Raw genomic sequence first — 23,545 nt, 5'->3', positions numbered from 1 at the left:
GATGCTATCAAGTTCATAATTTGTCAATGGCTAAAGATTGTTTACTGGGTTCTTACTGCACTGCACTTTTTGTAACGTACATCCAAATAATAAAAAAAAAACATATCCTTAAACATTCTGAAAACCCAGAATTAGGAACTTACAAACCAAAAGGCCCTTATATGCAAAAATTGGAATCTAGTTGAAATCAAATATATGAGAGCAAAATGCAAACATTAGCGCTGAAAAGCACACTGTTTTCTTCTCTTGAATTTAAAACAGTCATCCGTGTTTGCAGTAAAACTGTGCACACAATGATTTCAGTTCATGCAAAGATTCTGAGCTCAAGATCAAACATGTCGACCAGGAATTTTTCTTTAACCTCAAAGCTTTTTTCACTTTAAAACAACATGAATGGCACTTATATCTGTAGTTCAAGGACTTTTCAACCAACACTAAAGGCCTCCTACCATAATGCAGACAGACTTTTACTGACACATGTCCCGACACTTGTTCATGTGACCAGGGAAAATAGTTTCTGCACACTGATATGGGGTCTGGGTTCAGAACATGTGTCCATACCAAATGGAGATAAAGTCCATCTCATCAGCTAATAAAATTCATCATTATATAATACTCAAATGGGACAAATCCTGAATCCAAAATAAAAAATGTTTCAATGTAGGGATCATGAAAAGATTAAAATGAGTACCCTGGATGTACATGTATTATTGATGTCTATGGTAAATGGTACAGACAGTATAGAAACAATCACTGCATGACTAGATCTGGCGTTGCATGGCAGCTATTGATCAAAGGCAGTCAGCTCACCTGAGAGCCCTGTATGAGTCAGCATGTACCAGTAAGTCTACAGAGAAGTTACACATGTATTCACATGCACATGTACCAATCAGATAAACACCTATCCACTCACACACAGCCTCCTCACCTGATCACTCTGCTAATGAACTGAATCTCCCTCCTACATTAACAATGCACATGTACATGATGATGAACTTCTATTTTAAAAAACAAGTTTTCATATCCATTCTACTTGGTGCTAAAAAAACATACCAAAGATAATATTACCTTCACTTAATTGGAATTACACATTCAGAATAGGTGTAGACCAAACCAGATATGGAAGAGTGGAATACATTGTGATGTCATGAAAAATACACATGAACTGACCGATTCTCATAGGACAAGAGCGCTATTAATAATTTGCTGTCTCTGAAAGCCACATACATACATGTAGGTATTATTATACAGTATGAATGTCCAGATAGCCACTTCGTTAAATTTCATATGATATATTTGAGCTTATTCAACAAAATGACTATTATAGATTCAAGACCCAAAGGATTCAAAATGTCCAGTTACTTTAATGGTACCATCTGCATGCATAACATGTACTTTTAGCAGGTCTTCTAGCTAATCAACCACGTTTCCATCACCAATTCATAAGTTGTGAATACTGCATGTCCAACTGGCGCCAGACAATGAAATCCCAATATCCTGCTGGCCATTATCATGTGTGTGCATTGATTGATGTCCCCAGTGTTACCTGTGGAACAGATGACTCACAGCCTGGCAGGTCAGGCCCAGTCTGCTCCAGCAGTCCTGTTAGCTATCAGTCTTCACATCAGCATACAACACTCTGTCCTTAGAGAAAAAAAAAAAACGTCCATATCTCACTAGCAATAAGCTGTTTGAATTACGTGGACCGTTTCATCCATTATCCATGACATAAAGTCGTCTCAAGCATCTCAATTCATTGATCATGAAGGGCAAATAACTTCCCTGTGAGCCTTCCGTGAATCAAGTGGCCAATCAACTTCTTGTCTGGCAATGATCTAAAATTACACTTCAGACATGCACAATCTTGCAAGAACTTACAAAATCTCTTACATTAGTCACTCATCTCACTCACTGTGCATTTTGTATTCCCTATGGGTATGTGCAAACATTCAAGATTGGTCCAGTCTGAAGAGTTTTCTCGGATTTTCAAACAAGACGACATTTCATTCACTTGATTAAAGAACACAGAAAATGAACATTTACAATGAAGATTTACAATCTCTTACTATACACCTGTTACATGAACAGAGGAATTCATGGTCTACTGGTACTGTATGTCTTTATGTGCTACATCTGTCAAAGACACTGTCCATACTACTGGCATGAGACACATTTGCTCACACTGGGGCTAAGGGCAATATATTCATCGTGTTGAATTAGATTGCCGAACTGGATTGCCAAATTGGATGTACGAACAGTTGCAATCAAAGCTCAACTGAGATACATATCTTATTATTCACAACTTATATACATGTACTAGCATGCTTCATGGTTTGAATACTGATTGCCTAGAACATACCTTGCACCTTTCTAACATCATTGAAAACCGTCAGTTGCGTTTCTTTGCTTGATTCTGTCCTAATTTCGTACTTTATATACTTGTTTACTTCTTTGATTGTGTCAGATGTCATTTTGAGATTTGGGATTGTTGACCTTGAACATCCATATTTGTTGACTGCTGGCATAGGATTATCTGTTCCGACGCACATTCACACATTTTAAGTCATGTTTCAACCTGTCTCCCTATAAGGTACAAACTTATTTTAGCTGCCTGTGAAACCTGTAAAAGTCGCTCTGTCAGTTGCATCTTGGACATCCCATCTATTTACAGAGGTCAGCCATTCAATGAGGGGCCTGACTGCAAGGTGACATTGACATCTTAGGGGAGGTTGCAATTACTGCAAATTTCGGCTTGTTAGCATAACTAGGCTACTTACCACCATTTCAAAATACTGATGAAAAGCAGGCATGTCACAAAAGCCAACAATTTCTTAAGGTTCTTGTTATTAAAACACACACTGTGTACATGTACAAAATGTTACTGGTTACAATGTCACTTAAAACACCTACACAAACCAGGCGGATATTGTTTACTGATCAACCTAGAAGGTTCTTGTCACAGTGAAGGAGGATAAATTTGGTGAGGTTTATAATATCTGAAGAATCATGTGGGCAAGGCTATAATGGATGACCGAAGAGGGGAATCACAATGCAGAGGCACAGTATATCTCCTAAACATGCACAGGAATGATATACTTGTTAATACTCATAGGCTCATACTACCCACAATGCATGAGCCCCCAAACCCACCCCGACCCCCACCCTCTTACCTCACTTTATATCACTGACATTACCTAAAAAGTTTGATCATTCAATCCTATAAGACACATATATTGACTTGTTTAGCCTAATTTCTTGGTGCAGATAACATAAATAATCAACTTTTCATCAATAAAAATGATTTTAGCATCATGTGCTGTACCAGGTATTAACAAAACAAAGGCTGACATTGACGCTCAGCTGGCTTTTATTATTCCTAAAATCACTTCCTGCCAGATCATTGTGACCTCAGTGACCTTGGGTCACACCAATTTTCTTCTTCTGTTTTACAGGGGAATTTTATTTTCTTAATAGATAGGAGAAGGGAATAGAATATTCGAAGGGCACTTTTCAAAGGCATCTGGAGCCGACCTGACATAAAATATGCATGTCCGCCATCGGGATTCATTCATACATGTACTTGTGATGGAGTATGTGGGATTTTGCAGAATAAAATTAAAAACATGAAGATTTATTAACTCGAACATGTCAGTGAAAAACCTATGGCTGTTACTGAAATGTTTCCCTTTTCTGTGGGACAGCACATGTATATCGCCTTTGCTGGGCGTTTTCAAAATGTAAGATCCTTTCTTCTAAGCCAAAATAGGTGTATAGTGGCTATTGGTTGGTTGATCATCGACATTGAGGGGAAAACTAGACTTAATAAATCTATAACTAAAGCCACATGGTTATTGGACACCTTTTGTAGTTCGGCAATTGGACATCCTGTCTGTCAGTGGTATGCCTAACAAATGTTTGGAACAGAATCCTTGTGTAGCCCTTTGCGCAGTCAACTGAAGACCACTTGCCTTTAACTAAAAGTTTGTCAGTAAAGGCAACATCAATTTTAACTTTTCCTTTATAGTCAGAATGAACATTTTTTCTGAGGAGGGTATAAAAATTAAAATAATTATACATGTGGACTGTCCCAGCAACTGTTTGTGTTAAAAATGTATTTACATAATCAGAAAGCCATGAAAAACAGGATAATAATAAAAAACAAAAAGATCAGACAAAATAAAAAGGTGGATTTTAATTATATTTTTATTTCACCTATGGATGAGAGGCAACTACATACACCTGACCTTGATTCCCTCCCATGTTACACAAGAGGGACTATGACGTAATGCTGGATCAGTTTTTGAGGCATGACTGGGGGGACCTTGCCTATTAAAGGAAAAGACCTCTGAACATTTAATTAGACATCACCTAATAGACCAGTTAAAACTATGCATAAATATACTTTCATTTATTTTTTTTTAGACTTTTGTGAAGATAGATAAAGGCATTCAAACATTTGAATTCAATGGTGGGCTTTATGGGCCATACTATATAAAAAGTTAATCCAACTCTAATCACGACCCTGAGTGTTGGAATAACTCTTTTTACCCATGACTAAAAGATTACTGAAACAATATTCACAAAAATTCCTTCCTTCTGGTCAACATCTGGAAAAAAGGTGATGTGACATCAGAGATCAGAGTCCCTAGATACCTTCAGTTTGGCTCATCAAGCTCAGCACAGAATTCCAATATATGAATGCCTTTCAACACACCTCAAAAAATCTAAAAAAAATTAATAAAAGTATTTTTATGCACAGTTTTCAGTTGTCTGTATGATGACCCTTACTTCATATTTTAGCTTTCTTTTACTTTAAAGCCTCCAGTAAGTAGGTTGGGTCATGATTAATATTTTCTAGGCAACAGAATGTAAAAAAAGAAAAAAAATTGATATTAGCCTTTGAGAGTCACAGAAATGTTGAGAGATCTTTGATGAAGTTACTGTTTTTTCAGCTTAGATATAATAAATACATTTGACGTGTTTCACCGAAGCTGTCAATTAATTAGGGCCAAATTTTTAACATTATCTCCAAACCAATTTGCTTTCCAACCAAGTTTACAAAATTTTCTGAGGTCCCACCTAACCAAAGTTTACTCCTAAAAAACAGGAGAGTGATCTCAAAGGAGGTGATTCTGTGCTAGCCCTATTACCATTTACTCAGAGGTAATATTTAACCACAGAGCACTTGTGTAATGTAAAGGTTATGCAGTATTGTGGTCAAGAGCATCAGGACTTAACAAAAACAACAAAATAAAACATTCTGAGCACTGTGTACCTAAATTTGTTAACTTCTGTTTTGTGTAAATGAAAATTACGTGCTAGAAGTTTTTATCCTTTTCCCTGAAATTAGTGACTTTATTAGGGTTATTTAGATACATGTGGAGTGAATACATTTGTTAATAGGTGAAACTTTGTCATGAATGTCTGTAAATAATTACACAGTTGTACATAAAATTTACCTTGGTTTGAAAAATAAATCCAGCTTCCAAATTTATCAGTAAAATATTTTTTAACTTAATTTAGCCCCCAGCATGAATGTGTATAAAAATATTCACAATAAAGTTACAGAAATATACAGTACATGTATTTTCTAATAAATGTAATGACAAAGAAAATCTCCATAGGATCAAGCTGACCGACTGTTGCAATGTGTGAATGTTACTTGTCATAGGCAGAATTACACTAGCTGTCAGTAGGAGTTATTTCCCTTGAACAAAAAAATAAATGTGTGACTGAAATAAGTCTTAAAACCGTTAACCATTTTATCAAAATTACATTTCCCATATCTAGTTGTTCTTCTATTAGAAGAATTAAAGGAACAAAAAGGCTAAGCACCTGTAAGAAAATCATAATTCAAAGACCTTACATATACTGAATATACATATACGTATACTAAAGCACAGTAATGTCCAATCATCTTTCTATTTACCAAATTCATTGCTCTCATTGCTTCAATTGCACATGTAATATATATGCATGTTCAAAATGATCCATAAAACTCATCTCCTTTTATACAGATAAGAAAAATGTGGACAAAAACATTCTAGAATCAACATGAAATCATCTTTCAGTTCATATGTACTTTAAGTGAAGGTAGCAGTAAAAATGAAGGATGCATGATATCACAAGAAGTACTTAAGGCTTCAGTTTTTAAGTAATTTTTTTTAATCATCATAATTCCCTTCTTGTAATTTTCACTCTTAGCTCATACATTTATCCCAAGCTCATAGTGATCCCTAAAGCAATGAACACCTAAATCTTTATCGCATAAATTATTCAGCTGATTTATCATCACACTATAAGTCCCCAAACTGTAGAACAGTCTGCCCTCAAATCTCAATTCTATTAGCCAATGTCACTTTGTAAGCCATTCATTAAAATTAAGGTATTCAAAAAAATGCGCCATCTTTATAATTAATGCCTGTCTTTCTCGACAACATAAGTAATACTGGTGACGGTGTGGTACAGCAATATTATTACCTCTTATTATATTAATGTTTACACCTGTCCTTTTCTGGTTTGGTGCTGAACGTTATTAGCTCATACTTAGTGGACTGTTTTGATATATTCTTTCATTTCCTCCATAAGAGACAGAACCAAGCACTATCGGGTTTTATTCCCATTTACTGTATTGGTATTTTTTATTGCAAACAAAATCTATTTTACTGATTGTCAGTAAAATCTAAGCGTGCACAAGTTTATATGATAGGAAAATGTTTTAGACAGAGCTGCACTTACAAAATCTGACTGTGTGGAAAAGCAATAAAATCCTTTTCATTCTTTTTTCATAGTTTTCTTGAAAAACACTGAGGTGAATAACAACCATGTTAAATTTTACATTAATGGAGACCTTGCCTTATTTTACTACATCTGTTTAACTCAGCTTCTTCAAAGATCATGGCTTAAACTGTTGTAAAACTCTAAATAGGATGATGCACATGTGCAAAATACATGTACAATCTCGCTGACATTGACCAGTTCTACATGTACTTGTAAGTAAGTACCAGAGAGTTGTCTCCCTTGAAAAACACATGTACATGTTAAACTTATCAATGCATTACCTTCAATCTACGAATAAATTGATCTAAATGTGAAACACAGGTTTAATGAACTAAGAAAAAAATTGTCAGTTAAATAAAGATGTACAAACATGTACATGCATAACGCTGATAATGCTTCTACATAAACATTATTACACGGCCAGATAATATCTAGGCAGCTGCTTACACCAGCTATTTGTAAAACAAGTCCTAAAACCCATGCTCCAGACATATTTGTAAATACCACACTATATTCTACTGTATATAACACAATGTCCAAACCAAATGGCACTTCAGAAACAAGGCATTCACAGAATATCAGTTGCTGGCCTGATTGAGCAATATGTAAAACTCCATAATGTTCAAGTCATGTGATACCTTCAAATATGGACCTCTAAACCAAAATATAACAAAATGGTTGACAATGTCATACACAGATATTATTCTCTAATTAGATAGTGCTAAGATCTTGCCATTAAATCAAGTAGAAAGGCCAGAATTATTACACTGTCACAACTACGACTGTTTATCATATTCGTCCTTCACGAGGTGTATAACTGACTTAACCTGTAGTGAAACTGCAGGAGGTGAATTTGTGTATGCAACCCTCACTGGTCAACCATCTGACAGTCCTGATGAGCCAAGGCTTTATAAATAGTCTGAGCCAGTGAATGGCTCCATGTCTATGAGTTCTAAGAAACATTCTGACAATGATGCCGTATGTTATTTTCATCAAGTACAAACAGCTTTCAACTTTTAGTAAATTATTTTTATCTTCTCAAATACTGGTATTAGAAAGAATATTCTGTGATTTATCCTAAGCATCAGTATGCTGAATACATAAAATTACAAAATGTACAAGTATATGAAAATGTGCAATTTCAAATGATGCTTTCTACAACTGGAGATTCAAGGACGAGCTACACAGAAGGTCCAAATGTCAGTAGAAGGCATCATTTTCTTGTGTAACGTTGCAGAGCGTGTGTACTTCATACATGTTTTATGAGCACACATAAACCGATATTTGTGATGTAATAAAGGAAAGGACAAATGAGCTAACAGCTTTGGACCATCCTGATAAAGGCTGGGGGAAGTTTTATGACTTCCAAATTGGTTGAGTAGCAAATTAAACACATGTACATGTACTAGACTTAGGTACACACATTTATTGGACATAATGTGTATAAAACAACCATATCTACATGTATTATGAATAAAATGACATGTGTACATGTAACTAGAAATTGTAATAATTGTTAAACAGATTAAGCTTATCTTCCCTCCCACACTACCACAACCTGGCAGTCATTTGGCACACTGCACCATTCTCATCACTTTGCATTAAATCCTGCTGTACTTATTTTTAGCGGTGTGCATTAGGATAAGAAGCTGGTGTGTTGGTGTATATGTTTTGCAGTGTATGTACAGGTTGTCTGCGTGTGCCAGCAACACGCAGCATGGGATCAGGAACATATACATGTACATGCAGGCAGCAGTATTACCTTCCTCTCCAGCCCTACATCACTGGCCAGGGGAAAGGCCATGCTGGATTACGTTACACCCATATATACATGTAAGGCTTATCATCCAACACTTACAGGATCCCTCACATACGCTACTGCCCCTTCCTCACCTATTTTTTGTTGTTGCTTTAGGAGGTCTGTTAACTAAATGTACACAGCTTTACAGCATTTGCATTTCTGCTACGTTTTTCAAAATATAAGCTTACTGTATGATGTATACATATACTCAACATGCATGTCAATGTCATGAGAGATTCTTACTCTTCTCTGCAGAAAGCTGTATATTCTGTTATGGTATAAATGTGACGTACGTGCTCTTACATGGTTAATGTACATGACTGAAAAAACTTGAACACCTTCAGATGTTTATGTCAGACTTAGAGTATAACACAGATACAAACCCACTATGCACATGCTCAGGTGTGATTACAACCAACAAAGCTAGGAATAAATCTGGTTCAAACCTACGTTGCTCCCACTTTGCAAGATCAGAGAAGGTCAACATCATCATGTCCACTGTATAACACAAATTACTGATTAGGGTTGAATTATGTACCGTACTAACAAAAATGGAGAAACAAAAAGTACTAGCAGAAATGAGCAGCTTAACATGGATTAGCAACAGATGTCATACATGTTCATATGCCTACTAACATCCTACCCGAGTAGGATGTATTACTTGTGACTAATAAGTGACAAGCAGATACTGACTTTAACACATGTAAAAGCAAAATCAATTTAATTTTCACCTTTAAGCAAAACACAACCCTACATGTACCACCCACCCATGACTGAGAATAGTTACATGTACATGTAACAATTTAGCTATGTGAAATATGAAAGACATACTGTTCAACTATCCTACCATAAACATATGTACATGTACTTTCAATACTCTGAATATGTATTCATACATCAAGTACATGAACATTACAATGAACATGTCCAGACTGTTAAGTTTTTTAAATTATTATTAAAACAGGTGACAAGAAGAACAACAGGGGCTTTGTAAGGAAGAATGATACACCTTGCATAACATTATCATAAATGCATACACTATGTCTAATGTGTACAGGCTCAGTCAGTTAGGGCGCTAGCGCAGCGTAATGGCCCAGGAGCCTCTCACCAATGCGGTCGCTGTGAGTTCAAGTCCAGCTCATGCTGGCTTCCCCTCCGGCCGTAAGTGGGAAGGTCTGTCAGCAACCTACGGATGGCCGTGGGTTTCCCCCAGCCTCTGCCCGGTTTCCACCCACCATAATGCTGGCCGCCGTCGTGTAAGTGAAATATTCTTGAGTATGGCGTAAAACACCAATCAAATAAATAAATAAATAATGTGTACAGGACTGCAATCTGCTAAACATAAATTCACCAGAACATTGATTGCCAAGCCTCTATAAAGTGAAGAAACAGTTTTGTTATAAATGCAAACTTGTCCATTTACTACCACTACAAAAGCATGCTGCTCATGCATGGTCAATGAATGTACATTTCATCCAATAACCACTGACCATTTTTGCCCAACAATGCTACCATGTATGCAATCACATACATGTATGTAATATGGCTTCAGGGAGACCCTAGAATGCGGAGAGGATCAATTTCACAAGAATGTAATGACAAAATGAACAGAGAGATAACACTTTGAAACCAACCCATTAAAGGATAGTTGCCCTATATTTTAGAACTGATAGTGGCATGTATCAATTTACATACAGTAACTGTCATCAATGTGCCTTCAATAAGTCCTTGCACATAATTGTGAAGACAGTAATTGGCATGCCCACAATGAGCTATTAGGACTGATGTAAAGACCCAAATAAATATCAATGCTAAAACCACTCATAGAACTAATTAAAAACACTGTATGTAGGGTAAAAATTGCAACATAAAGTACATAAAAACACTGCACTGTTACAATGTACTAGCTGTAGTACCTGATACCATTTATTACTATCATCACATACTATTTATATACACATACATGTATAATATATGCTAAGTACAGTACCTGAAGAGAATAACTTTATTGGCCTAACTTTATGAAAGTAAGAAAACACAAGCTTAGTTCATAGAAATCCGAGTAGTATTTTCGTATGTGTGTGTGTGGACAGTCCCACATGTAGAAATTATTGTTACACAAGTTAGTCCATTTGTTGCAGGAGGAGGGCAGTGAGAGGAGGGAATCAAAAACTTGGTGAATTTTCAAGTAAACAGTAGCTATAAGTATTGTGCAATAAAATACTCCATCATTAATTGCCTCCATCATGTACATGATGGAGGCAATTAATGATGACTAGTGGTTGTTTTGATATATATGTATATACACGTATACCAAATGACAACGAACTGCCAATGTCTGCAGACTCTTCCAGAGAATCCTGGGTTGAGTTCTAGACCACAAGGAATGTATCAATACCCAGTAAGAAAACATCAGAATCTTCAGACATAAACATATCTTCACAGAATCTTCTATTATAGTCAGTTTTAAGGTCAACAGAAGCAGAAAGAAGGCTGTTGTCATGGAAATGGGTACACAAAATCTTGTGCACATTTGGCAGGTTTATTGTCTAAGGTGCCAATGTATTCACAAGTGTTCCTTATCAAGCAGTGGGATGGTTGGAACTGTTGTCTGATGTTGGTGGTCAGACAATAAGCCTGAATGAGAAATTGAGAATGTAAACTACTCACCTACCCATGAGAGACACACATGTACATATGAACAATTCAAGTCCATATGTTAGATAAAGTGCACACTTGTACATGCTTACACATAAGCATGTAAGCACGTCCTGCATATACATGTATATGTAACGACAGCAAAACAACTGCACAAAATCATACTAAATGCAAATCTGACAAGGTTGCATGAATGAAAATTGTTGAAAACATTAATCAACACACACACACATACTTATATATACACACACACACATATATATATATATATATACATACACACACACACGTGTACTCAAGTGGAAAATAACACTATTCTAGCACACAGAGTATACTATATCCTGCTGAGCACAGATGTAACCTCACAGTTGTGAGAAGAGGAACCATCTGGGCAAAGGCTAGTGCTCAGCTTGTATCCAGTGGTAACTCTTCTTGCATATTCACCAGCATGGCATACATGTACATATACAACATAAGATGGTTCAGTCAGATGTTGATACATACAGTTAATTCAGTTCACTATAAACACAAAACGTTAAATGATTTGAAAAATATTTAGGTTGAAAAGGGATCCTGAGTAGATAGAACTATCCAGTACAGTAATGTATCTATTAACGGACAAATCTTACAAATACATGTACATGCAAAAGGTTGTAATTTTGATAAAGGCAGTACACTTGAAGTGTAATTAAGGTGAAATTACTGCCAGATGGACAAGTGATCACAAAAGAATGCTGTACATAGTTTTGCTACATTTATAAATGAGATGCCACTATTCAATGCTGAATTATATGTACTTCCTGTCATTTTCTTGAAAATCACCAGTCTTACCACACAATGTACAAATGGTAATATATCTGTGGGAACAAATATAAGCACACTACGGCTGAAAATGCATAAGGGCTTAGAGGACTGCTGTGCATTAAAACTGGGATAGCGCTTCATATGCTGTTCTCGGTTCATTACTTATGGCCATTCTGCTATCACAGTTTCATCTTCCCTATCTGATCAATACCATTATCAAAATTACACCAAGCACAAAATATAACATTCCTCAACAAAATGAGATGCCAGGCTATCCTTAATGACAAAGCAAATGAAGTACATGTCAAACAGAAAGCACTAGAGACTGGGAGGGTCCATAGCTAAACCTGAACATGATACAACAATAATTCTGTCAGTGAGGGTAGAATAGCTTGGCCGTAGGAGAAAATGGCAATCTCTTAAACAGAGTGACCGGTGTCAATGACAAGCTACCATGAAACGAAATACTTCAACTACTAGTAATCCCAGAAGGTCTGGAGTCTCATAATAAATACACTTCATCCTTTATCTTCAGACAGAGGTCTTTTTCCAAGGAAACATAAACACTCCCAGACTCAGCTCTAAAACTTAGAAGTGTGAGCTACATGAAGAAAGCCTGCCATAAGGTACATGTACATGTACTGTACATCCTCTGTTCATCCAGAACTGCTTGTAGATGTAGTTCATTTAGACTACATGTACATGTGCATGATTCTGTGGGTGCTTTATAACCAGCTGTCATAGAGCTGTGCAAACAGATACCACATAGTAAACATCAGACAGGACAGTGAATACATCATGTACATGTATATACATGTATGTATGCAACACACCAGTGCTGCTGGTCAAACAAAATGCAGTGCTGAGTGAACTTGGTGCAGAATGAATCATGTGTGCAGATTACCAGCAATGATGGATAGGAATGGTAATTACTGATTATACATCTAAATGAATGCAACATATTCATATGGAGGCATGACGAAATGGTAAACGGAGGGTAATTCACAAGTGATTGGCTATCCTCCGGGAATTTAAGGGAGTAGCTGATAATTTGACACTGTGATAATAAAAATGTTTTTGCATGTATTTGGTAAGCACCCAGATGATACAGAAAGACAGTTTAAAATCTATATGCCCATGTTATGTTATGGGCAAACAGCATACGATTGGCAAACGTTACAACATGTACACAGCGTACATGTATATGGCAGCGTCTGTACATCTACACGCACATTGGTATGTATGTATATAAAAGCATAAAGCCTTCTGAGCGACAGTAATCTATTCATTCTTGAATAAAGGAATAACAAGACGACAGACTTTCATAAAGCTCCATGTCTAGAATCATTTTAAATCATGAAAAAACAAAATAATATAATTCTTATTCTTAACATCTTGACGAAAACATAGTACTGGACTGAACCTTATAAATGGTTATCTTGTCAGTTTGTATTTGACTTGAAAATTCACAAGAAAAACAACATTTTTATGCCACAAACATATCATTGCACTTGAAACTTACAATTTTCCAACAATATATCATCCTACCTTCTACACTAACATCAAAACATCAGATAAAGTTTTCTATCATTTACTTATTTTTTCATCTATTCACTGATAATAATTTTGAACATAATTATTTTTTTTTCATTTTGGTTACTGGGAGTGAGGTGAGTGGTGATGGAGTTTCTCACTAATTTAGACACAGGAGTTAGTTACACACTTTAAATTAAATGTGCAAATAGGTTACACAACACAATTTTATAGCATCCATATTATTATGGAAACCATTACAACAGTTCTGGTCAAACAAAATGCAAATGACTTAAAATGCAGCAAAATAATCTGAATCATCAGTGTTTGATCAAAGAAACATACGTGCCAAAAATCCCTTCACATATACATTAATGTGCTTGCATTCCTATTAAATTGCTTGAATTTAAACGTTGGCTGATTCTATAAATAATGTAAAGGGCACCTCACAACAGTATGCACATAAGCATATCCACCACAATATTAATTTGGTAACTCCACTCATCATATAATAAACAGCTACACGTAAATATATATGTGTACACAAATGTAAATGTATGTATATCTACATGTATACACCATGGATGATGATTTGTAGATTATACTTTGTACATGACATACAAGATACCATACCGTAAATAAATGCAACACTGTGGGCAGATAAAACGAATTAGATCACTCTTTTGTGGCAGCTTAATTATTACATGTACAATATTAATCATGTTTGGTCTCTCAGCCTTCTTAGCTGCAATTATCAGTCATTTTGCCTTCTAAAACATGCTAGATTATGGTACGTATGGTATCCAGTCACCTTTCGTACACGTATGGTGGGTTGTATGTACTAAATTAAGTACGTTTACATTTAATATGCAACAGGCTATTCCCACTAATACCCCAGTATATATTTATCAACAGGCAATGGCTTTCCATTAATATCTAATACATTTTATATATGTGAAGCTTCCTGTTTCTTTTTTTTTACCCCACATGAATATGTCATTCATTGTTTTATTTGATTGATGTTTTATGCTGTACTCAACATTTCACCAGCATTATGGTGTGAGGAAACCTGGCAGATGGTGTAAGGAATGAAGGGGAAACCCACGACCATACGCAGGTTGCTGGCAGACCTTCCCACTTACAACATGAATATATCAGTCAAATCAAAGCTCAGTGGCCTTTTCCAAGTGTCTACTACATAAGGCTGGCTGTATAAATTGTCAAACACCTATGTCAAATACAGTCGTAATGTGCTAAGAGTATAAGTGTTTAGAAAGATGAGGCATTTTCTAAATAGCACAGTGTACACCTTTTCTTCTTTTACACGTTTACTATGCATGTAAATCTTGGGAAAAGGTGACGTGTTTAGACATGAAGACCATGCCTCCTACCTTTCACATTCAAAAGAAAAAAAAAACATTGTAAATACATCAGCATTGCAAAGAGAAGACTATGACAGTAATATAATCACACATTACCTACAGTACATGTAAAGTTGTGCATCACTGAACAAATATCATAACTACATCTAAGAAAGCAATAAAACTATGAACTTACAATTATGCACGAACCATAAAAATGGATGTAAGGTATCTCAAATACTGCTTTCCTGCCGGGCAGTCCATGTCACATTTAATAACTAAATGTATTTGAGGTATGGATACAAGAGATTTCACGCTATTATCTATGCATATGTAATCCACTATTTGTGCAGAACAAATTTTGCAGGGGATTACAATGTCAGGTAGGACCAGATATACATGTAATGTGTAAGAATATTATGCAACATTTATCACAAGAATAGTACATGCATATGAATATCTGAAGTTAATGCTAACACACATGTAGGTTAAAACCTATGTCACAGCTATGCTAGCTGTACATTTGGGATACATGCTACACTTACAAATGTATCTGGACAAGACCCACTCCCAGTTTGTTTACAGAGACAGCTGAGAAAAACAATGACACACATGTGTGCCATCAGAAGCTTTGTGACTTATCGTTTAACCTCAAGATTTCCTGACCTCCGTTTTTTGTTTGACTATAAAAGCCACACACACACACAAAACCCTACTTCATCAAGGCCTTGTATGGCTTAATCAAACCAGTTAATATACATACTAGAGACTGTGATATGAATGTATTCATCTGACAACAAAATATGAAAGTGCTCTTAGTACTAAGACACTTCATCATTGTCTAATGCATGAACATATACATAACCTATTAGCATTCATTAATGGCTGCCCCAGAGTGCAATAAGTTTAACTGAAGTTACATAGTAAGATACTGTACATTTCTATACGGAATAGATGTTTAAATTACATGTAAAAGTACATGTATTTCAGTAATTTGCACTATGTTGTAATGGTGTCTCATTTAGAAATAATGTACATGTAAAAGAATTGTTCATCTAAACGTAATACTGTATGTACATAAATACTCTACTTGTCATCAGGTTCAAAGACAAATACATGTTTCATACACTGTTTATTAAATACAAGTGTGTGATGTCAGCTGAATGCCTGTTGAACATAGAGTAGAACATGTATGTTATTTCTTTTACATGATTAAAAATGTCAAAATGTATACAAAGTGTTGGTACATGAAAATACATGTGTGTTAATTTATAAACACGCCTGTAAGTCAATATATTATTGACATAAACTTGATGTAATGAATCATGCTCAAGCATGCTCAGCAACATCATGATATGTGATACGACAATACCTGTAACAGTTTGTCAGTTTTTATGTCAAACATCAGTACTACACAATAATACATAATTATTTAATACTTTGAAAACTCATATGAACATGTCAAAATATAGTAACATATTGAATTTTAACATATTTAAGGTTCAACACTTAAAATTTTATAACTGACATTCATGTCTACAATTTACATGTCAGGGTTTGAAATAACCTGGTGCCAATTCACAAACTGTGAGTGAAACTGTCCATTGGCAAATAAAAATAAAGGCATAGATTGCCATTGGCTACAATGCAGTCCTGTGTGTTGTTGTTGTAACTTCGTCATATTGGCGAGTGTTCGCAAGGTTAAAGGTCGGCTGTGGATTCTTTGTGAACTGGGTGATGACTACATATTAAAGTAAATATGAATGGTGAGGTCCATAAACAAAATATCCCGAAAGCAGAAGAGTACATATCTGTTATCTCAGTAACGTCTCGTTCTGGTTATTTGTTCCATGGTTCAAGAAAGTTGCAAGGACTATGCTGCGGGTGAAAGGGGAAGTTTCATCTTGAAACACACCAATGAAACTGACCCCTCAAAAATTAATTTGGCCACCAAAAAATTTGATTTTAGGGGCAGAGGAGAAAGAAAAAAACAGTTCAAGGCTTGTGTATTTACTCACTTGGATGATGCTTTAAAAAGCTCTGTTGTAGAACCTGTGATGGTCAGGTTTAATGTGTAAAAGAAACAAGAAGGCCTGAGGTAAACCACCAACCTTTGGCAAGTTACTGAAAACTTTCCCTTGACGGCTGTACAGGTATGCAAGCCACATCAGTGGAAACAAGTGGTCTTCAATTAACGTGAAGCTAAAGGCCACACAAATGCTGTTGATCACTTAAGGAACTGTCACAAAGGCAACACAGTCAATGAGAGGTGTAGAATCTTGTGAATGTCAAATGGTTCAACAGCTGGGATGGAACCCGTTACATACTTTTTGCATCCTATATTTTGAATGACGAGTATCTTAACAATTATAGTATTGCACTATACAAGCCCACAACAATGACACTCATTTAGGGTACAGGTGAGTATTTCGATTACGGTAACATAAACCGAACAAACATTAAACAGTTCGAAAGAAATGTATATAGTCATAATATATTTTTAAACCATGACCTCATGGTCCTGTCCAATGTATAGGGTTAGCTACATGTAGCTATCTGGACAGGTAAACTTCTGTAAAATACAAAACTGGTAAATACGAACTACCCTGTTTTCAACACTTTTAACATAAGAGAAATAGGAAAAAAATGAAGTCCAGACACTCAAACAAAACTGTTTCAATTTCTGACAAACTTTGCAGTTAAGCTACTGTTCAAAGATGCTATTGAATAAATAAGTCAAAGTTAACTTATCTCAAACCAGCCTTAATCAAAAAGCTAAGAATTTTAGACGCAGTTTTCTTCTTTTTTATTTAAATGTTTATCTTTTTTTTATTTAAATTTTGTTTTAAATTAAATGACAGACTGTAAGCACATTAAAGGATAAGTATCACAAAGAGTCGCAACCTTCGTAAAGTCAGTTCATGATGATGTATCATCTCCTGACATCTGACACGTAGGTTATCTTGTCTTCCATGTATATATATATATATATATATATATATATATATATCATTTAATGACAGAATACACATACATATATACAAATGTGGTAGACACAATTCAAGGATGATGTAACTCTTGTTGAATAAAATATGGTTTGTCAACAGTGCAGTATAAATGAAAGTATCCACAAATTATTCACTGAAGGATTATCAATCAATCTACATTTTAACAGCTCATTAAACAGAAGGGTTATTTTATCTATGTATCTAAAGCTAAAAATACCAACATTCAAAGTATATGCAAGCATTGAAATTTGACTATTACATCACTGTATTGTGATGCTATATATATATATATATTATATATATATATATAGCAGCAAGTATCATTCAATGCATGTGATGTATCTCTATCTCTCCTCAGGCTCAGGTGCAAGTGTGACAAGTCTTCAGGTAGGAAGTAAATCTAAGCAAAAAGCCGGAAGCTCCAATGTAATAGATATATCTTGTTGCAATGTCAGATTTTTGCGAAGACAGTATTTTGACAGTGGAAAGTACAGAAGGAGAATATGATAAACAAATACACATAGCAGATTTTCAGACAGAAAGGGGGGGGGGTGCAGAACATTGGGTGTGTTGTTTATATATGGGGGTGTTTAACCAGACGCACATCGGAGTGCCCGCCAGAACACAATGTCAGAAAAGACTGAATAACATGCGAGCATAAACAAGCAAGGAGATGGTGTGTATTATGATGACGACCACATACTCACCCTCTATGCACACGACATGTTCCCGAATTTGCTGCTGGATTAATGGGTCTGGAATGGCCTCGATCAGATCATAGATAGCATAGATGCTCGGATGTACACTTTCAAAGCGTTGTATTTCTTGTCGTATTGCTAGAGAATTACTCAAGTACGGCTGAATCGGACTCCGGGGATTCATTTTCTCTCCACCAGTCGATCACCTTTCCAAAATTCTGACATTTTGGATAAGTAATTCCTATTGTTGAAGGCAAATATATGCGTCAGATTCCAACTCGTTAGGAAATTCTTTCAAGATGGCTTGCTTTCATTGCGCATGCTTCAATTACAGTAGGGGAGCATGCGTATACGTGCATAAATTCAACTTCCGCCACACTTCTGTTTACATTTTGCCTGCCCACGTGGTTTGTCCTCAGAACGCAACGCTGGTGTATGGCTATGAATAAGCGTATGAAAGCAAAGTGTGTCTATGTTCAAACTGTATCTCATTTGGGCTGAAATATTCTATGAAAACATTAACCGACAGTACAGGTTTATGAAAAATACTTGTTCCGAAACAGTGGCTCCTCAAGCGAAGCGGATACCTGCCTTAACAATATACTAAAGTACCGAGCATAGCTTAATATGTCAGTCCGATCAGTTGAGCCATATACATGTGGTTGTCAAACAGGTGAAGTTATGCTCTGTGAGGTTTTCCTGCACAAACGCACTAGCCATATTCCTCTTATACAGGGGAATTCACGTGTTAACAGAGCCGCAGGTGACATGTGCGTAAGATTACTTGCGAACGTCGCTTATCGTTTGTGTATAAAACAAAATCAAACTTTTTAAAAACAAATTGAACATAGATAGCTCTTTAGCCTGATGAAAGCATGGAATTCAGATGAAAAGCAGTCGATAAGTTTTTCGTTTGCTGGGGTGGGGCTGGGGGAGGGAGGGCAGAGGGACGGAGTGGATAGCTAGGTACGTAAATAGACTTACAATGCTGAATATTTAGAAGCCTTAATGGATGCTCAATTAAAAATCGCAAATTTGACTGTCAAAGTAATGAAGGTAAAACAGTGCTTCAGTGTGATTAGACGGTTTTAGGCCTGGCTGCGAGGATAAATGCACTGTAACAACAACAAAAACAAGACAACACACAGTTCGGAAGCAAAGCGATGAAGACTTGTAAGGTTGAATGTATATGTATGTTGGTTTTTGCATCATGCTCATATATTGTTTTTCACTCATATGACGACTTTAGGTGCGTACATATACTGCCCATGTCTTCTTGTGGCAAGGTGAGCCCATACCGCTAATGTCATGCTGCCGTTGAAGTATCATGCTGATGACACAAGACATATGAGACCCCACGCGGTTACATATTAGCAACACCAGTCCTGCTTTCTTGCTGTAACCAGTCAGTGCTAAGCGCCAAGTGAGGCAGCCACAAGTAACATTTTTAAATTCTTTGGTATCACTCGACACAGGTTCGATCCCAGGTCTCCCGACTTCTGTTGATTGGTGTTTTAGGCCGTACTCAAGAATATTTCACTTATACGACGGTGGCCAGCATTATGCTGGAAAGAAACCGAGAGAGCCCGGGCCCACGACCATCTGCAGGTTGGTGCGAGACCCTCCCAGGCAGCCCTATGAGGGAACCAGCCCCAACTTTGAAGCGGACTAACTATCTATTGGGCTACCAATGTGCTTCTGTAGGATTGAAGTGGTTTGTTTCCAATTATGCATGTTGAATACACACATTATAGCAGCTATATTTCAGATAATGAAATGTTATAAGTCGTCCAGAAATAATGGCACTCTTATATCAGAATTATAAAAAATGATCCTCACGATTTATACGAATAGTAATTTTCCCGATTTTTTTTTACTTGGTTCTGGTGAGCTTAATTGATACAAATTAGAGACACAATTGTTTCTGTGGGGTGTGCATTTATATTCTGTAAAAAGAAATAAGGAAGTGTATGTCATCCAGTATGTTAAACAAGTAACAAATGAATTACATAATTACATAACGAAAGGAATTAATGCCTTGGAACTTGACATTTCTTTCTCAGAAGCTAGATAATCGCCAACAGGCACATTTCTAAGTACAGCAATCCAGAGCAAACGAGACATACTTTTCTAAATTTTTTTTTCATATTTGAATTTTGCCAGAAGTTATTATCAAGTAATGGTAGGAATGATACTTTTGCTAGGTTTTTATAGGAACACGTTTCTAGGGAAAGGTCAGTTAAATTGACAACAACTTTTCAAGTTAGGATATGCAAGATAGCCCATCGAGCCGTGCTATATTAACTGCGCACAGGTACCGGCGTATCATAGGCCTAACAAGTAAGAAGGCTGTCCGACTGAGTCAGTGCAAGAGCGCTTTAATTATATATTCTGATAATCTGTTGTGTCCACTATGGGCAAATAAACAGTTCAGGGGACAGAACTCTCCTTGCTCTAATTCATCATTGTTGTGCCTGCACCGCGTACTTTTTTGGATTAGCTCCCGTTTTAAATCTTATACTGAGTTATGAGTTAGAGAAGCATGTGTTATACATGTACAGTCAAAGTATTAGCACTTATTAACTTCATCAACGGTTATAGGTTATAGACTAGTAGTTTCGGCCTAGACCTTGGTTTGCACGTCATACCCTCATTAACCTTGGCATTTATGGCGAAACGGTCAATTTAATACAGTGAATATATACAGTTTCAGTTTAACAGCAAACGATATTTACACTTGTTTTAGTAACTGGACATAAATCACAGGATTGAAATTTAATTTGCAAGAACACTATGCGACTATGTCCTCTTGTCCCGACATATTTCAAACTTACCAGCAGTTCGATGTATGCAGTTATCTGTAGACCCTATATGGATTTCTGGACAAGTTTACAGCTGCTTTGGAAATAGCCCACTTTCCTGTAAAAGTAAGGCGGTTTTCAGCATTTGGTTCCCATCGTTCCACACTGAAGCATATCATGATGTCGAAAGTGTATGGTGGTAACGACGAGTCAACTGCACTAAGTTATTTATTTATTATTTATTTATTTGATTGGTGTTTTACGCCGTACTCAAGAATATTTCACTTATAGGACGGCGGCCACCATTATGGTGGGTGGAAACCGGGCAGAGCCCGGGGGAAACCCATGACCATCCGCAGGTTGCTGACAAACCTTCCCACGTACGGCCGGACAGGAAGCCAGCAAAGCTTTAGCAATCGCGCAGTTCATGTTTCATGTCGTATAATGAAAGAATGCCAAATGATCCCAGTTTTCATGTCGTAAACCTTCTGTGTATATACATGAAAACCACCTCCAAGAAAGCCTGTGTATGGTGAACGGAGTACATTAAATGAACAATCCCTTAATTACAAGCGTATGAATGTGAATGTCAGTTAAAGGAAAACACAACATCTTATACTTTATCTTTGAAGAATACCATTCAAAGTTCTATATATCATATGACTGTTATTATCATAAAAAATGGTTACATTTGTTCTGGAATAAGAAGGAAATGTACGTGGTCATTCTACAAACTTTGGACATGGCGATAACTTGAACCCTATAGTGTCGAAGCACAAATATATATACACGTATATACAGTGAGGAGAAAATACACCGAGTTTTTCGTAAATTGAAAAATGATAGGCATATCAATTTTCTCACCAATAGAGGAAAAAGGAACAAAAGAATTATTTATTTAATAGCACAAAATTATTTGCTGAATTTGTTGGCGCCTTTTTGAGCCTTCATGGCAGATCTCTTGTTAAATCCTTCCGCCCTCTCTAAAATTTCGGCCAGCAGATTACTTTGATTCACCTTTGACCCCGCTCTGTGCGGCTGTGCAGAGCTACTGTCTTTGTCTTTGCTTTTAGTTGGTGACCTGATTTTAATCTCTTCATATGGCGATTCATCTGCTATTTTAATCTGATGCTCCTTGGTGATGTCGGCTCCTCCAGAGTTTACAGACATAGCTGGGCCGACTTCGTCATAACCGTAGTTGGAACTTTCCCGACTGATATCTGAATGCGTGCCTGATTTGTAATCAACTGCCTGTTCCTTCCCAACGCCTACATCGTTATTGCTCATGGCGTCTCTAAAGCTAGTGGGTGGTTTGAAGCCAAGTGCAGCGTTCCAGTCGGTATAGGTGTTTGATTTGCTCAGCAAATCTACTGACTTATCTGCTTTGTCCCCAGAATCCAGTGGTTTGATGGCATCCTTCCCAGTATTAGGTTGCTGAACTTGTTTTTCCCCAGTGGGCTTCGTGTCATACTGTATTCTGGCATCTTTGGTTATATCATGGTCGACGTCCTGATCGTCTTTGAAAGCCAGTGGAGGAGCCAATGGCATGTCTATATAAACGGAATCGTCTTCAGGACCGGATGTATCGCTATTGTCTGCGCTTTCACCTGAATCCGCCATGGCGAATTTACTATTCGTGTACATCGTGTTGGCGTTTTGGAAGTCAGTGACCAGATCGGAGGTTGGTTTGTTTTTCTTCTGAATGACGGCGTAAAGTGGGTTGTCGGCTGTGAAAGAGGCCGAGGTGCGGCGGTGGTCATGTGATTGGTACATTGGCGAGTCGTCATGAATGGTTTCTTCCTGTACGGGAACTACCGACGGTTTGCCGTCGGAATCGCCGCTCGCTCTATCTAGACTATCGTCCGTACTGGAGCGATTACAGCAGCCTTCATCGGTGCTGTCCGAGGAGTCTTCATGCACGGTGGACAGTTGGGAGTTAATACTAGACAGCCTAGTCAGGGAGCTGTGGAATCCCACTGGCGCTGATGGGACGTGTGTCGTGATGTGCAATCTTGACGTCATGGAGGCCAATTGGAAGACTGTATTTGAATGTCCCTCTCTGCTTCGCGCCTTTTTCCTTTGAAATTAAAATGAATGTATA

At 36.8% G+C, this 23,545-nt stretch overlaps 1 protein-coding gene across 6 annotated transcripts in view; it reads right to left on the bottom strand.

Annotated features, from left to right (window-relative positions):
* Positions 1-18,939, bottom strand: part of LOC135482394 (arf-GAP with GTPase, ANK repeat and PH domain-containing protein 1-like) — a 59,464-nt gene extending 40,525 nt beyond the window's left edge. For all 6 annotated transcript variants that reach the window (XM_064762353.1, XM_064762354.1, XM_064762355.1 and 3 more), the window contains exon 1: positions 18,653-18,939. In XM_064762353.1, the coding sequence (XP_064618423.1) occupies positions 18,653-18,827 (175 nt within the window). In that variant the 5' untranslated portion in view covers positions 18,828-18,939. The remainder of the gene's footprint in view (positions 1-18,652) is intronic.
* Positions 18,940-23,545: the final 4,606 nt, after the last annotated feature.

This window comes from Liolophura sinensis, chromosome 1 (assembly GCF_032854445.1).
Source record: "Liolophura sinensis isolate JHLJ2023 chromosome 1, CUHK_Ljap_v2, whole genome shotgun sequence".
NCBI lineage: Eukaryota > Metazoa > Mollusca > Polyplacophora > Chitonida > Chitonidae > Liolophura > Liolophura sinensis.
This window is presented reverse-complemented; position numbering and strand designations above follow the sequence as displayed.